Raw genomic sequence first — 15954 nt, forward strand, 5'->3', positions numbered from 1 at the left:
ACATATGCTATGACAGCCTCGGAGCAAATGAAGAATGAAATCGACACCTATGTAGGTAGTGTTTTCAAAGTGATCTGTACATAGTTGGGATAGGTTGTTTTTTTAAGTTTCTAATTTTCCATTATGGTAATGAAATGGAAAATACAGTAGTTAAAATATACACAGTACTAACATGCTGACCTACTAATAACAGGTGAGAAGTAACATTTACAGTCAGTATAACAAAGAAGCCAACACACAGACACAGGCCTTCATAAAAAGCTTAGCAGTGAGCTTTGAACAAATTAATTGAAATAGAATGTCACATAACGTTTGCCAGCAGGAGAACTGTACACGTGGCTAATTTGCATATGAACTCCAGCCTTGCTTTCTCATTTGCATAGATACCCACAGCTCATGTAAACCTAATTTCTTTCTTGGCTCAAGTGAAACATCTCTCATGTACCATGCGTATGCTCCCCCTGTCACAACTGTTGGCTGCCTGAAGATGTTGTAAATGCAGTGTTTGTCTAAAAACCATGTCTTGTGGGAAATGGGTGATTTACAAAGTAATTCTATGGATACAAGAAAAGAATTAGGGTCAATTGTTATTTTGCCAAGCAAATGACCTTAGGCAACAAAGGAACAAACATGGAAACTAGTACAATAATGCCCCAAAAAGTTAAGAGCATCTCTCTAGACATTCATCTATTATCATAAAGCCACTTATTCTTAGGCTTAATAACTCTAAGCCTATCCCAAAAGAACTGGGCACAAGAAGGAACTACCTTTAGCAGGACACCAGTGCATTGCAGGATACACACATAAACATATTACAGACACCAATTTATCTAGTCAGCATGTCTTTGGGAGTTGGGGGGGTTGGGGGGGGGGGGGGGGACTGATACCCTCAAACTATGCAGCCATAATGAGACCAAGCTAACTCCACAGAAAAGGCACTCTATCCTGGGATGAGAGCTGTGAGGCTGGAATGCTGACCTCCACATACAGTAACATGTAAGTGAAAGACAAATTAATTTTTTTTCCCCCCTTAGAAATACTTGTTGAAACAAGATTCTCGACAAATGTCCAGGATCACATGCCATTCCTAAAACTCCCAACATGCATACTGTAGGCAATGAACACAACAGAGACAGAAATCTGAAGGCCTCTTTCATTACCCCATTTTAAAACCCCAACACAGAGATTGTCTCATAGATGTTATTTGCTAGATTGACAGTGATTAACATATCTGCCTCAGTTTTTGCTGAATTTGTCCAGTGATATTAATCACTAGATTGAAGCAATTAATATCACTAGACAAGCACAGCATCCTGGCTATAGGTGCACAATAAGGAGAACTGGAATGAAAGGAGAGGGAAGGAATGCCAAGACAAAAATCACCTGCAACCAACCTTTCCCACACTGAACAGCACGTCAAAGCCCTCTCCCTGGCTTCTGCTGGAAAACAGAAGTATGGAAACTATCTGAAAATAAATTGTTTCTTAATAAATTCTAAAAAGGGTGTATGTGAAAGGACATGTCAGGGAGACTTATGGCAGGGAGGATGATTGGCACTCATGGCAATATGAACATACCAACTCTCTTTGAACCTAAAAATACCATGATCCCCTTGATTCCCATGCTCCTGTGAATACCTAATCCAGGTGTTGTTGTATTTAGGGATATTATCTTATATGGCCCTGTTGTTTCCTTTGTAAAAGATAAAAGTCTATACCAGAGCCACAAAGGCTTATCATAATTTCCATTGTGTTAAGTGGACTAGAGAGCACATGATTCTTCCTCTATAGAAAGGTGAGTATCGCAGGGATAACCCCTCAGAGATGCTGGTCCCCATCTATACAGCTGGATGGACTGGAACAACTGGAGTAAAGTAGCTCACTCAAAGGTATAAAAAGTTTCTGCACCAGGGACTCAACCCAGAACTTATCAGTCCCGTGTCCAAAGGCTCACCCACTACATTATGCCATCCTTTCCCTTGGCACACCAAGAGAGATTTACAGTATATGTACTTACCAATAATGGGAAAAAAAACAGATAAATTGTTATACTCATTTCTCATTAGTTTGGTGCATATAAAAAATCTTCATTGTAAGAAGGTTTGTTATCTTCGTAAAATAGCAAGCATTAATGACACACCTTCAGATTCCCCTGAAGCAAAAATTAAGTTCCAGGTAATGTACAGCAGTGATTTAATTTTGCCATCTTTGCCACACCAGTATACTGCCCGATTAAGTGCATTTTATATCATGGACAATTGCAGGTGGCTGACAGAGATTTAGCCTGCTGTTACCTAAATAGAAGCTCTCTGAAAGGGATCAAGAGTTCTGTGTTCCATCAGTTTAATATCCCAGCATTAGCGCCAGCCAAGCAGACACCACATTTCTGCCAAGACAAACATATGGGATTCAGCTGAAGGGGTCCAGTTTTCTAAGACAGCCCTCCAGTCTAAACTTCTTAAGGAGCCGGTATGAACGTGCTACATTTAAAAGGTGCTGCCGCTTTTAAAAAAAAAACACTGATTCAGCTGAAACACTGGCACCTTTCACCCTCAGTGTTGTTTAAAGGGGTGTTTGGCTTAGAAAAGTGTGCAAACCTTCGTCATCATTACCTGCCATTTTCATCCCTTTTAAAGAGAACCTTAGGAAAGATTATACCAGCTAATTTATTTCAAACAAAATGTGAAAAACACCTTCTTTACGAACAAAAGTGGCCTTTAAAAACAGTTATTTATTAAGAATAACAAAGATGATGAAAACGACCACCTACCTGTAGATACAGATTTGTGCAACATTTTAAAATATGAATCTTATCATGCTATTGATTCCAATGCATTATTAAAGCCTCTCAGTACACGTCATGAATGGATTAGCCTTGATAGACATGCCTGTGCAATAGCATAGAATTAATGTTAAAATGGCCATTGAGAATTATTTGTAAAATAAAAATGTGCCAGTCTTTTTGTCAACAACTGACTGATATTGGGTTAAGAAGAACTGCCATTCCTCTTTTAGCTGATCTGTCAGTGTATAATGTTACCTATATATGTAAACACTCCTGCAATTTAAAATGACTTGTCCCACACAATTAAATAAATTGGAATAAAAGGAGGGTCACGGGACCAGACACTCCCTAATCAGAAGGTCAGGACGCCGTGATGAAGCCTGTGCCGTCGAGTCGCTCCTGGACTCGCGGGTAGGCGGGCTTCCTGGTGTCCATCTTCCAAAGCTGAGCCCAGATTGGCAGGAACACCTGGCCTTTATAGGATGAGGGGCAGGAACCGGTGGCAGGTGCAGGGGATGAGTACAAAACAAGGAAGGGCTGGAGCGTCCTTAAGAGGAGGGGTTTACGATGGTGAGACATACCAATGCAGAAACTGAAGAACCTTGCTGATTTTACCATTTGGTTGTTAGAAAAATAATCACTGTTACAAATTTAGTCATTCTGAATACAGTTATTCTTGAGTGAAGAGAGGGAGTGAGCATAAATTGCAATATACTGAAACATTAAATTTCATTAAACCTTTTTAGTGTTTACTCAGAACAAAGATATCAAAGGAAATTGATTCTCTCATTAAACCAAACTGACTTACAATACATATAGGAATATTACAATAACAACAATCATGCACATACTGTATACAGTACAACCCACTAATAAATAAAAGTGTCAACACAAAAAGAATGTAAGCACTCTGCATAGGAAAATGATCAATAACCTTAGAAGACAATCAAACACCACTTACTGTATTTGCCTTCATTTATCATTCTGACAAAATTCATGCTTGGCATTTGTGTGCATTTAGATAAATACTGTATTGTAATTAGAGAGGTTGAGAAACCTTAGATTCAGGAAAGAATAACTACAGCACCCAGATTCCTGAGCAGTCAGCCGATACATCAATAAGGGGCAATGGTCAGAGGGAGAGTATAAAGCAGAAGGAAACAAGAAAATAAATCACCACAGGCTGTATTGGTTGATTCTGTGTCATTTAGCTAACTAGAAGTGAGGGACAGGATACATTTGTCAATATATGCAAATTATTTATGTTTGCTATGTTTGAAAGGAAATTACCCTTGTAAAGGGATAACCTACAGTATACCTAAGATAAAACCTTATCCTCTGTGCCTAAGCCATTTTTCTTACACTTTTCCCCACAACAGAAGGCTGACCTCAAAGAACCTGGCTTTTGCAACTTGCAACCTTGATCTGGAAGAATATATAAATAGGTAATTATAAGAAATATATATAGACCATTTATACAAAAATGGTTGTACAGTATATAGATATTAACATGATTGTTTAATGTATGATGAAGGACCTAAATCACTAGAAATGTTTACTTAAATCTGGGACTATATACACCCATCCATTTTCTAACCACTTTCTCCAATACAGGGTTGCAGGCCTCACAAGGGATCTGGAGCCTATCTCAACAAGCAACGGGTCCAAGACAGGGTACACCCTGGACAGGATGCCAGTCTATCACAACACACACAAGGAGATACTGTACTCACACCAGAGCCAATTTTTCCAATAGCTAATTAACAACCAATTTGTCTTTGGGCTGTGGGAGGAAACTAGAGCACCTGGAGGAAATCCACATGAACACAGGGAGAACATACAAACTTCAGACAGCTTGTACTCAGGACCCGATCCCAGGACCCCAGCACTGCGAGACAGCAATACTAACCACTGTGCCACCCAAACTATATAGATGTATGTTATATACTGTATATATATATGAACACCAAACCAAATGTTTTACAGAAGCCTATTCCAGTTGTCCTGATAATTAGAATCAAATTGAATTCAACCAAATTATTCGAAAGGAATAGTTTATTATTGTGTTGCTGTACTTCTGCACTCTCAGTCTAGTACCTCTGTATTTAAGTACTCAGCTCCCTTCGTGCACTTCAAACCACATTTGAAAACAGCTCTGGCGGTCTTTATTGAAAAACAGGCAAGTACTGAGCTGGATAAACATCAACAAATATTAGTGAATACATCTTCTGTGCCTGTACTGCAGGACATTGAGGAGTGGACCTCAGTGCAAACTCTACCAAAGAGAATTTAAAAACTGCAAGAAGGAGAGTCTCTTTAGGCCTTAGTGTTTCTAAAGCGATGTCTAAGTGTAGTATGGTTTATGTGAAAACAAAACAGTTACTAAAATTAACATGCAACCATTTTGTGAATGTAGCTTATGTATGAATTTGTCTAAGATTAAAATCTAGAAAGTTCTCCTTGTCTGCTGTCACTTTTCCTAAAGTTGCATACCCTAGATTTTCCCACTGTAACCAGTACTCACTAGGGATTTTGAAAGTGAGGCCAATTTTAAAATGTGCCTTTCCACAGCTCTGAAACATTTCATTTAAGATACTTAAGGGAATACAGAATAAAGAATGTATGTTTGTGAATCCTTTACTTTGCAGTAAGAAACGTTTAAAAATAATGAATGTTTGAAACAATATTTTAGCAAAATCTAATTACAATTTCATTGTGTAGAATATATGCCACATTCATGAGCCATCTAAAAACATTCCATCAGAGTTATTATATAATAAATATTTAATTTGCTTCCACAAGCCCTGGGTTGAAATATACAAAAGTCTGTAGAATAAACCTTCCAGGATTGAATGTTGTAATCTGCATAAAGAAAAATAATTTTAGTTTCCATAAATACTTATTCAAGTAAATTAGCCTAAAATCTTCTTACTTCGAAGCTGAATGAGCCAACACTTAGATTCTAGGAAGTAATAAAAATGAAGATAATCTAATTAAATGAAAATACAAAGACAACAGATATTTTGATTTAATTAACAAAATGATTCAACAGTAAATCCCATTATGTACTGCATATAAGTACTGTATGTGAACCCTCAGATTTAGTAAATAGTGGCAAAACGTTTATGGGTGAACGAAATTAAATTTCTGATGCCTTTTCAAAATATTTAAGTCTTTAACGTTTTTTTGTTTTTTCCTGTGTTTTTTCTTCTGTTTTTTAACCTGCAATTTCTCACTTCAAACGCTCATTAGATTCCATGCTTGCTAAGCATGGAACAATGTACCATGGGCAACAATTTAGAGAAGGTGGGAAGCATAAAACCAGAGCACCCAATGAAAATCCACATGAACATGGAGAGAACATGCAAACACTAGAAAGAAAGTTGTGATATTATCACAAATATGGTTAAAAGTTAAAATAATTAAAATAATGGTTTGTGAAATAAATCACCATTTAGATGTGTGTTACATGTATATTTTCCCATTTGTTAGGGGACTCCTGTGTCTTCTCGGTTTTTTTCCCAGCCAAGTTCTTAATCACAGACTAATTATAGTTTTGATATTCTAATTGAAAACACGGCAAAGACAGTATTTCCTTCTGTTTTGCTAGAAGCTCTCCCATAAAGCTAATTTGCATTAACTATACAAAATTTGCTTCAGAGTAATTACATGGGCAGCTTGAATTATGTATACTGGCAAAGAAGCTGGAGGTAAGTGATCTTTTGTTAGTAAATTACGTAAATCAGGACCTTAACTTTCGAACGTTTGTTTCGATGTCAATATGGAATGCTTGTGAATCATAAAAGTTTTATTTTGGGGAATCTGAAAATACTAAAAATAATTGAAAATCTTACTCATACTCAGCTTTTAAATGTCAAAACCTCTGAATAAATAAACTAGACCATTGTGAATTTCAACACTATACTCTTTGTCCCGTTTTACTGGAATGTAAGGCACGAACCATTGAAAAAAAGTTTATTGCCAAGATCACTTAGGGTCATTACCAACCCTGAAACTGTGGAAACAGAACATGACATACTGTACAGTAGCATTTGGAAGCCAAAGTTAAAGTAAAGTAACTCCTTGTATCATTAACAGTATTAATCCAAAAACACAGGTTTGCTGGATAACGTGCTGAATCAATGCTAAGTGTTTCTGTGAAGGAATGCCAAAGCTTCACCGCACACTCTGCAATGGTCAGTGAAATGATCACTTCCTTTAAACAAAAAATACTACTTCCAATGAAATAAAAAATAAAGCATATCCTTTTTAAGCAGCTGTTTTTATCCTTCGTGCAACTACCATTTTATTGTATACTGCGAGTTTTAATTTCATTTTACATTATTTACTTGCCTCATTATTATTCTATCAAAATAATGCCCCCAGAAGATATGAAATACCCTGATATCTTGAATATAAATGAGAAGCAAAGACGAGCCAAAATAAATCCTATGGCACACCAGCTGTAGCGTATTGTGCTACAACAATTAGATTCAGCCTTTTTGGGGGGAAGATGCTAATTTGCTTCCCCTCTGCACTTCCTCTGTGTTAGCTTTAAGAAACCTCTTGTCATGGTCACTTAGACAACAAAACGACACCACAGAGAATCACATAAAACACGTACTTTACTTAAAAAACGCCTGAAAGGTCTTTGTGCAATGTGGGTTATGCATATTTATGTCCCTTTCAAGAGAATCCTATCCGCCTTTCCAAATAATTTGGATCTGAATGAAATATATTTTACAATTAACAATAAATCCTTGCATTTGTATAGAGCTTTTCATCCCAAGGAATCATATCGCACACAGGCCAAGAGCCAGCTCACCACCAACCTGAGCAAGACATGTCAGCCATTATGAACCAGAAGCCCCACTACACAGCAGAGCAGGTCGAAATGTAACAAAATCCTTCACTTATTGTATTTGGGATGAAAGTGAAAGGCAGTACAGATTTACAAACATTGGAATCTTTAGCAATTAAGTAGTCAGTACCTTGGTTTGTGTCTCACGTGAAGGATGGCACCTTCAACAGCACAGTCTCTCTAATCACAATACTGTGGTAACAGACTTAAAACTGTGGTCCAGAGGGAAACATTTCACTTACTGATCCATCAGCACCATTTAGAACAACAACTTAGTTTTCCTTAAGAATCTCCCATCCCAGTACTGACCAGGCTCAGCCTTCATTAACTTTCTGCATTAACTGATCTTTTGAGATCAGGCTACAGGTTGGGGAATGTTGGTGCCCTTGTTATCGATACATTATTAAGCAAACATTTCTAGGATCTACATTACATTCCTTGAAACTTTCAAAAAACAGCTGGATCCCACTCTAAGGCTAACAGGATGCAGACAATTAACCCCAATGAGCTACAATATATGACCGTTCTTATATTCTTGCTTTAGGATTCAGTCTGTCTGAACATTAGTCAAGATATTCTATGCACTATGTATACAGTAGGATTCTTAATTACTTTACTTAAGAATATAAACTGCTCCTTATCCAAGACAAGTGTGATTGATTTCTACCCTTAGTTTGATTGCTAAAATCCAAAACCAATCCATTTTAAGGGATAAAAAAGTAGTTGTTTGAAGAGAAGTTACTGTATTACTCAATTTAATTTTAAGTGTTTTTAGGTTTAATAGTTACATAAAGAACAAAATCCCATACTTTGATGTATAGATGAATGCAAAATGTATAGCCCCAACTTGTAAACCACTTGTCCCATTATACATATGGTGCCAGACCAATTATTTCTGGGCGACACTGAAACAGAAGCAGCAGAGAGTCAGCTAAAGGAAGCAACCAGCTTCCACTGACACCAGACAGTTCAGCAGGTGGCTGGCTATTCTCAGCACTAAGGACTCTTGGCCAAAATGTCTGGTACAGCAGGGATTCAGTTATGATTTGCAAGGATTTAGAGCTCATCCTGCACTCCAGGCAGCATAATGAATTTTAGAGGACTAAACCTGTGTGTGACAAAGGACAAAAGAATATTCTTGTGATCAGGGTCTGAAAATTGCTGCTGTAATTGGAATGGCATTTTAAAGTTAGTAAGGTGTGTATGGACACTGAAATCAGGCTATAGCATTCCAAATATTACCACACATAGCCAGTACTCGACTGCTAACGTACAATAAAGAGAACATTTTAATCAACATATACTATACAGCCAAACTAGATTCTACATGTATTCTAACTTTGAAATCTAGTCTTTAAAGAAAGGCCACTCAAAATGCAACCCTTCCAAAGTGCTTCATTTCAGTACTTTAATACAACCAGATGTTTAATTACTACATGTTTCCTGGTAATTATACATTTAATAATTCAAGAGCTGGTTTCTGCAAAACTATTTCTGGAGGAACTTTAAGTTCAGAAACTGTTTAAGATGGTGATTCCCAATCCTGATCTTGGTGCTGGTTTTCATTCCTGTTGAGTTCTAAATCTCCAGGGATAATTGATTAATGGATGTGCTTGCTTTTCTGGACTTATGGTTACCATGTTTTCTCACTCAGTATTGAGCTTCAAAAACATAATGGGTAACAACGTCAGCATTTTAAGCAGTCAGAATAAAATATAAGCATCAGAATTGTAAACTGCCTCTCCTCGACTTGCTTACACTTACTGTACATACATCTGAACAGCTCCTAATAGATTATCAATGTTTGATGAACAGACACAAGTAGGAATGACAATATATCAAAAGTATGAAATGCTGATATTGGAACGGCATTATAAATTATAATTATAAAAACCATATGTCTGGTAAGAACTGAAAGTAAATTTATAAGTGCTCCTTAATACAAATTGAAATCAATTAACTCATGATTAAGAATTTACTTGGAGCAAAACCCAGAACAAACCTATTTTAAGACAACATAATACATAAATCACTATATGCAAGCAACCCATTTCTCTGACACACTAGATAGTGTGCATTATTATTGATTCACCCATGCGCTCATCTAAATGTTCAGACATACTAACTATAAGCCACCATTCATTAGTATGGTAAAATAGGATTCTGAACAACAAGTTAAGCGGATTGACAAATGAGTTAAAGTAGTCAGCATTTGCTGAGTGTAGAGTTAGCTTAAAGAGTCTGTAGTAATAATTTGTCTAAATTACTTCAGTTAGCGTCAGTTTCAAATTCTATATCCTATCATTGAAATATGGTATAATATTTTAGACTGCTGCATTTAAATACTTCCTCAGTTAAAGTTATACTGGTGGAAGGCGTTAATCACTGTATATCCCACTAGGGTTTTTGGAGCAGGAAAATATCTGCTTTCTAAGCTTTTGCTGTTGTAAAGAGTTCCAGACTGGAAATTCCTGTAATTAACAACAGTAAAACATAAACAGAGGGAGTCCAGAAGGCTACTTGAGATCAAAGGTTCCCTGTTTAATCCATGCCTGTAGGTAAATATTGAGATTTTAACATATGATACAGTATGTTAGTAATAATAAAGCTGATCCATTATGCAACCAGGTTCCCCAGCATATAAAATCAAATAGAAGAATATATCTTTATAACTATTAGCTTATATCACTGACATAAAATAGTGCTTTGTTCTCCAGTAAACGTGTGTCTCTTGCTAACATGTGTAAGCATTGCTGTCTTCAGAATAAATTATTCACTTGAATGTTAAGTTCAATTATTGTGAGTTAAGTCAGTATACTGTAGGTCTCCTTAAGTGGCAGAAAACATTTTCCTGAACACCAACACGTTCATACTATTTTGAGGTAACCAAGGTGTTCCAAGCTTCCCATCCACAGTGGATTGCCAGGTTAACTGCAAGCTCACAGATGGATCAATTAAAGCCATCGATCTTCCTTTGAATGGGAATTCTTGTGTCTCAGATGTAGGGTGGATACTGTGAAAAGTTTTGGTGGATAGTTTGCTTGCAATCCCCATCTCTTTCATGTAATTATGGAGATTTACGTGGTAAAGCACAGAAAAACAATACATTTCCAATTCCATATTGAGTATTATTAATTATATTTGGTACATTCCTAATTAAGAATATCATAAATGCTTGTGGGCTAAAAGAACATGCATACTATTTAGAGGACGTTTTTTTTATTTCAATGAAAATGACTACCATTGTGCAATTTCCATGAAATGTGATCATTATTACAGACCGTTGTACAATGTAGGTTTATGTAACTGTGACTGCATATACAATTTCAGTAGAAGTACATATGAAGTTAACCAATAACTTATCAGGCTTAGAGATTTGTAAGATTTGCATGAGAAAAATAAGAGAGCTATGGCTAAGTGCTGTACTGTTGGCACAACAGGACTTAAATGAGGCAGTTACTAGCAGACAGCACTAGGGACTATGCTTGCTCCTCTCATTCATGAGTTTCCAAGCTTTGACCAATGAACAAAGTAAAGGAAATACAGTAGTTCACCATCATTACGCAGCTCTTTATATTTAGTGCTACCTGACATGCAAACAATTGAATATCTTTGGAATACACTTGTATATTAGTTGCACCTTCTTCAACATGTAATGTCGCTTTCCCACAAGTTAAACAAAATACTGCAGTACAGCACAGTGCAGTCTGTATTGCTGCTAACAGATACGGAAGATCAATTTCTGAAAACATCAGTTTTTAATGAAGCGGGTTCTTGTAAAGAATAGTTACAGAATGTATTGCTCCATGAACTTTTCAAGTGGACTGAAGCTGATCAGAAGCAATAACCTATGATAACTTGGAATAGCTTTACAACTGGTCAAACATGTCGCATAACTAAATCAGGTTAGAATATCTTAGCACGTAAAGGCAGATGCTGTTAAAATAAGTAAAGTAATTGTTACTCCACACATGTAGGCATACCACTGTTTTTTTTCCATCCTTTGTAAAAATATTAGCCCATGTGCTTTCACCTGAATTTGAACATATGCTTTTCTTTACCAATAGATAATGTTGCTTGAACAGTTCACACTTTCCACTTCTCTGCCAAAGGACAAACTGTTTTATCTGTAGCTTAATTAGCTATGCAGTTTGGCCCAAATTTTGTGCACCTAAAAAGTGAAGTGATATGTTTTGCTGACATTAGCACTAAAGAACATTTGATATAGAAAAATGATATAGAGTCCTCATACCCTCTACAGTAAGACAATAATATCATTTCCACCTATTATTATTATAGAAATTGGGTTATATTTTTGTTTGAAAGTTTCTAGAAATGTTGCTTGGCTACTGTTGCTGCTTGCAGTAATTCCTTCATACAACCAGTGTGGCAGGCTAGTCTTTTACATGCCCGTATGGTGGTCTGGCCTAATCTGATTCAAAGTAATCCAATTTCAAAGATTAACACACCAACCGCAAGCAATGAATAAACTGCTAATAATGAAGATTGTTTCCTCATCCAGCTATGCCGAAAGCTACAGCAGTGCCAAATCTGCTTTTGACTAGTTCTAAGGATAAGGTGTTGCTATTGGCATTTGTCCGAAGTGCACACGTATTTTCTTGTTACACTGTATGTCCATTAAAACATTTGTTTTAAATGTCTACAGCTGTACAGCAATCAGAAACACTAAAACAAATGTATTTTTGATTTTTTCCAACAATTATTTATTTCATGCTTTGTTAGCTTAGCATAAATGATACTGAGATTGTTTTTCCATCTAAATTTACACAGTATGGTTATTTGTTTCAAAATTTAAAAGAAAAATGGTGAAATCATTATTTTTATTCTGGAAAAATCTCTTCTCATAGGGGAAAAATAAGCCTTAATCTATACTTCTTATTCTTATACACAAAACAGTAAACAAACAAGAAATAACTTCAATGTGGGTGACCTGCATACTATACCACTCTGACTAAGCCTGTAATGAAGTTGGTCTAATGCAGTGTAGTGATCAACTTGTCTGAAAACATACTTTATTCTTTACTATACTCAAGTGGTATGCAGCATTAACATTAATTTCTACCTTCTACCAATGAAAATTCCAGCATCTCATGAAGTCAACAAGGTCAAAAAGTGATCAACAAGAAGACCATTTAGACATTTTCAAAATATAAGGGTACTGTTCATGACATGCTTGCACTAAGCGCTTTCAGCAGAATGTCAAGTGTTTTGTCTAGTCAAATCAATCACAGTGTCTTTAAATTAAAAGAAACAACACCTACCAGTCCATCACAGTTGTTAATGGCAACAGAAGCACCTGGGACATCTGTGACATCTCCAATAAAGGTGCAGTCAGTTTTCAGCAGTTGTCGTCTCAGTATCCTGTCTATTCTGCTCTTGGTGTGGTTTCCACTTTCTTCACTACTGCTTCCATTCCCAGCAACTTCAACTTCATCGTGCCACTCTACCATGGCTCCTGGGGCAACCAGCCTGGTATTGGGGTGCAGGCGTAGGTGAAACTCCTTCCCAAAAGCAGTGACATTGAAGAAAAGCTGCTGTTGACTTTTCGGGTCTGAATCACGGGACACATCTCTTTTCACTCTTTGCTTGTGGTTAGCAGAGAGGAGATGTGATAGGTAATGCCCTTCTGAGTCCGTGCTAAAGGGTGTAATGAGTCCAAACTCACTTAGTCTGTTCCTCACAAAATCTTAAAAAGAGAGAGGGAGAAACACCATCAGAAATGGATGTTCCTGCTTTGTCGACAAAGAAAACATTGGAACACTCTAGATAAAAACAAATTAATAATTGGCAAACTTTAAGAGATGACATGGCATGGGTAAAATTAATATTATAACAAATATTTGAATATAAATATAAAAATCTACATACAAAAAGGGGAAATAGGCAGGTACCAGACAGCAGTTAATATACTATGAACACATCTCATTTACAATAAGATTCTTATTCAAAAGGTACAATAATTTATTATGTAAGGAGTGAATGGAGGTTTATGAAACTAATAAAATTCCATTTTAAAGTCAAATGAAGTCATAGCATGCTAACAGATGAATTTCACAATACTGTACGTGAAAACATGCAATTTACTCAAGGAGAAATTAAACTTGAATCATTAGACAATTGTAAAATATTTTAACACTGAAAACTAATGATGTGTTTCTATTGACTTTAAATATTTTTTAGTTCGATAAAAATCTGTTTGGTGCTAATGGTAAATATTATGAAATAAAACAATTGTGGTCTTGAAGCAAACTTTGTTACGATGTTAAAACATTGTTACTATTTTCTTACCAGTTTTATCTACTTCACCAGCCTATAAAAGGACAGAAAAATACATATTAAAAGGTTAATAACACAGATCAATACAAAACAGAAGAATACGTATGCATAATTGGGCACACTAATACTACTAATCTGAATAAACTTAGTAACTCAACACGATTTTAGAATTCCGTAGGATACTGACAGATCTGGCACCGATTCAAGTTTCGCTTTCACGTGTTACTTCCAAGAAATAAACCTCTATAGACAGAACAATCAAAACGCAAAAAAAAAACTGTTTTATGAAGTAAAATTTAATTAATTCAGCTCAACGGAATTTACAGAAAAGGACCTAACTACAGAAAAGGAATACTTACTCCTTGCTCTTAAAACTCGAAAAGTTTCAATGAGTGAAAACCCGGTTACTGTACTGTAACTGCCAAACAGAAAGTATTGAAGTCTATACTAAAACACCAGAGAAAGAGAGTGTGGAACTACTGTAAGTAACTTTATTAGCGAACACAACATAAATTATAACACTCCAAGTTTATAAAATGACACTGCTCTACCAATGTAGCTAAAACGAACCCATCAAAGTAGAGCAATCTGTATAGGCTATTTCACGACTTCATTGCATTTCTGGTGCATTGGTTCTAACAGAATTTGGACTTAACTTTATTAGGGCTTTACCGCAAAAACATTAAACTGTTCCAGTGGTTGTTGGTGGAATACATAAACTAATAATTACATATACATAACTATTTTAAATACAGGTTAAAGCATGTATAAATAACAGAAGAAATGTTAAATTTACCTTATCAGCTGAAGTCAAACTCGCTACTAGAATTCCAGCTACAAAAAAGCATGATGACAGGAGAACCATCACGAGTCGTTTTCACTTAGAAAAAAATAATACCCTCTAAAAAAGTCCAAAATAAATAGGTATATTATGAATATTTTACAGTCTGCACCAGTAATGTCTTAAATTTGTTAAAAATATTTTACACTTCAGTGAATATGCAACAAGATATTTTTCTCTGAGTCGGAGCACTTGATTCGAGTCGGTTGCTTACGTTTAAAAAGTTGTTAGTAAATTATGCCTACGAGACTGTTAGTGTCTGCCCTGTTGCCTTACAGAGCAGATTCTTGAATTCTAAAATGCTGGTAGTTTGCTCTCTCTAATAAACCAGCCCCATCTGACGTCACTTACTCGTTTCTTTTTTTTTTCTTCAGGCAGATGGTAGTATTTTCCATCTCTGTGCACTAAAGACCGGTACTTTGAAATTGTGCAACTAACAAGGGGATGGATCAAGAGATTTAAGCGTGTGTTGTTTTTTTCGACTAACAGACTAAATTAATTGTGCATTGCAGTGAGCAAGGAATCCCACTTGGGGGTAGGAATTAGCCACAAAAAAGGATGCATTATATCGAGTTTTTGTCTTCCCGTCTGATATTAGCTGCCCCTTTACAAATCGGCTCTTTTATAGCGTGCATGCTGAATACGCATCACCTGAAAAATACAATTTGGTATCTGTTAGACAGCTCCCGCTTTCTTTCTCAAAAGTGAAAACGTTAAGTAGACAATCCGCTATTCTTTCATCAATCAAGACTTGATTTCTAATTAAAACATTGTTTGATAATTTTCTGTTGATAGTACATAAATACCTGAAGTGCAAGCGCTAAGACAGATAAAAAGTTTTAAATTAGCTTTTGAAGTCATCATCAATTAGAAAACCTTTCATTGTTCTCACCTCATTGAGAAGCGTCAAGCATAGATTAATAAAATTAACCTTTTTTCAAGATGATGTGATGAGCTTTTCATAAAAAAAACAGCATATATCTGTACATCTTTTTAAAAAATAATTACCGAGAATATCACTGTCAATCTTCTACACAGAAGAGTAAACTTATTCTCCTGATGCATGTCTATCTTTCAGTAATCCAAGACAGTCAACGGTAAATTGCAGCTACAGTTATGTTAACCAAACAATCTAAGTATCAATTTGTGTAAATGTTTCTATATACAAATT

At 36.0% G+C, this 15954-nt stretch overlaps 1 protein-coding gene across 3 annotated transcripts in view; it reads right to left on the minus strand.

Moving 5' to 3' along the window:
* adamts3 (ADAM metallopeptidase with thrombospondin type 1 motif, 3) overlaps positions 1 to 15087 on the minus strand; it is a 101511-nt gene extending 86424 nt beyond the window's left edge. For 2 of the 3 annotated variants that reach the window (XM_088629031.1, XM_088629030.1), the window contains exons 1-3: positions 14739 to 15087; positions 13955 to 13976; positions 12928 to 13352 (exon numbers count right to left, since the gene is read on the minus strand). In XM_088629031.1, the coding sequence (XP_088485157.1) occupies positions 12928 to 13352; positions 13955 to 13976; positions 14739 to 14807 (516 nt within the window). In that variant the 5' untranslated portion in view covers positions 14808 to 15087. The remainder of the gene's footprint in view (positions 1 to 12927; positions 13353 to 13954; positions 13977 to 14738) is intronic. The other variant, XM_088629032.1, reaches the window with a different exon arrangement.
* Between the last annotated feature and the right edge of the window lie 867 nt (positions 15088 to 15954).

Source organism: Lepisosteus platostomus, chromosome 4 (genome assembly GCF_059453375.1).
Source record: "Lepisosteus platostomus isolate fLepPlt1 chromosome 4, fLepPlt1.hap1, whole genome shotgun sequence".
Classification (NCBI taxonomy): Eukaryota; Metazoa; Chordata; class Actinopteri; order Semionotiformes; family Lepisosteidae; genus Lepisosteus; species Lepisosteus platostomus.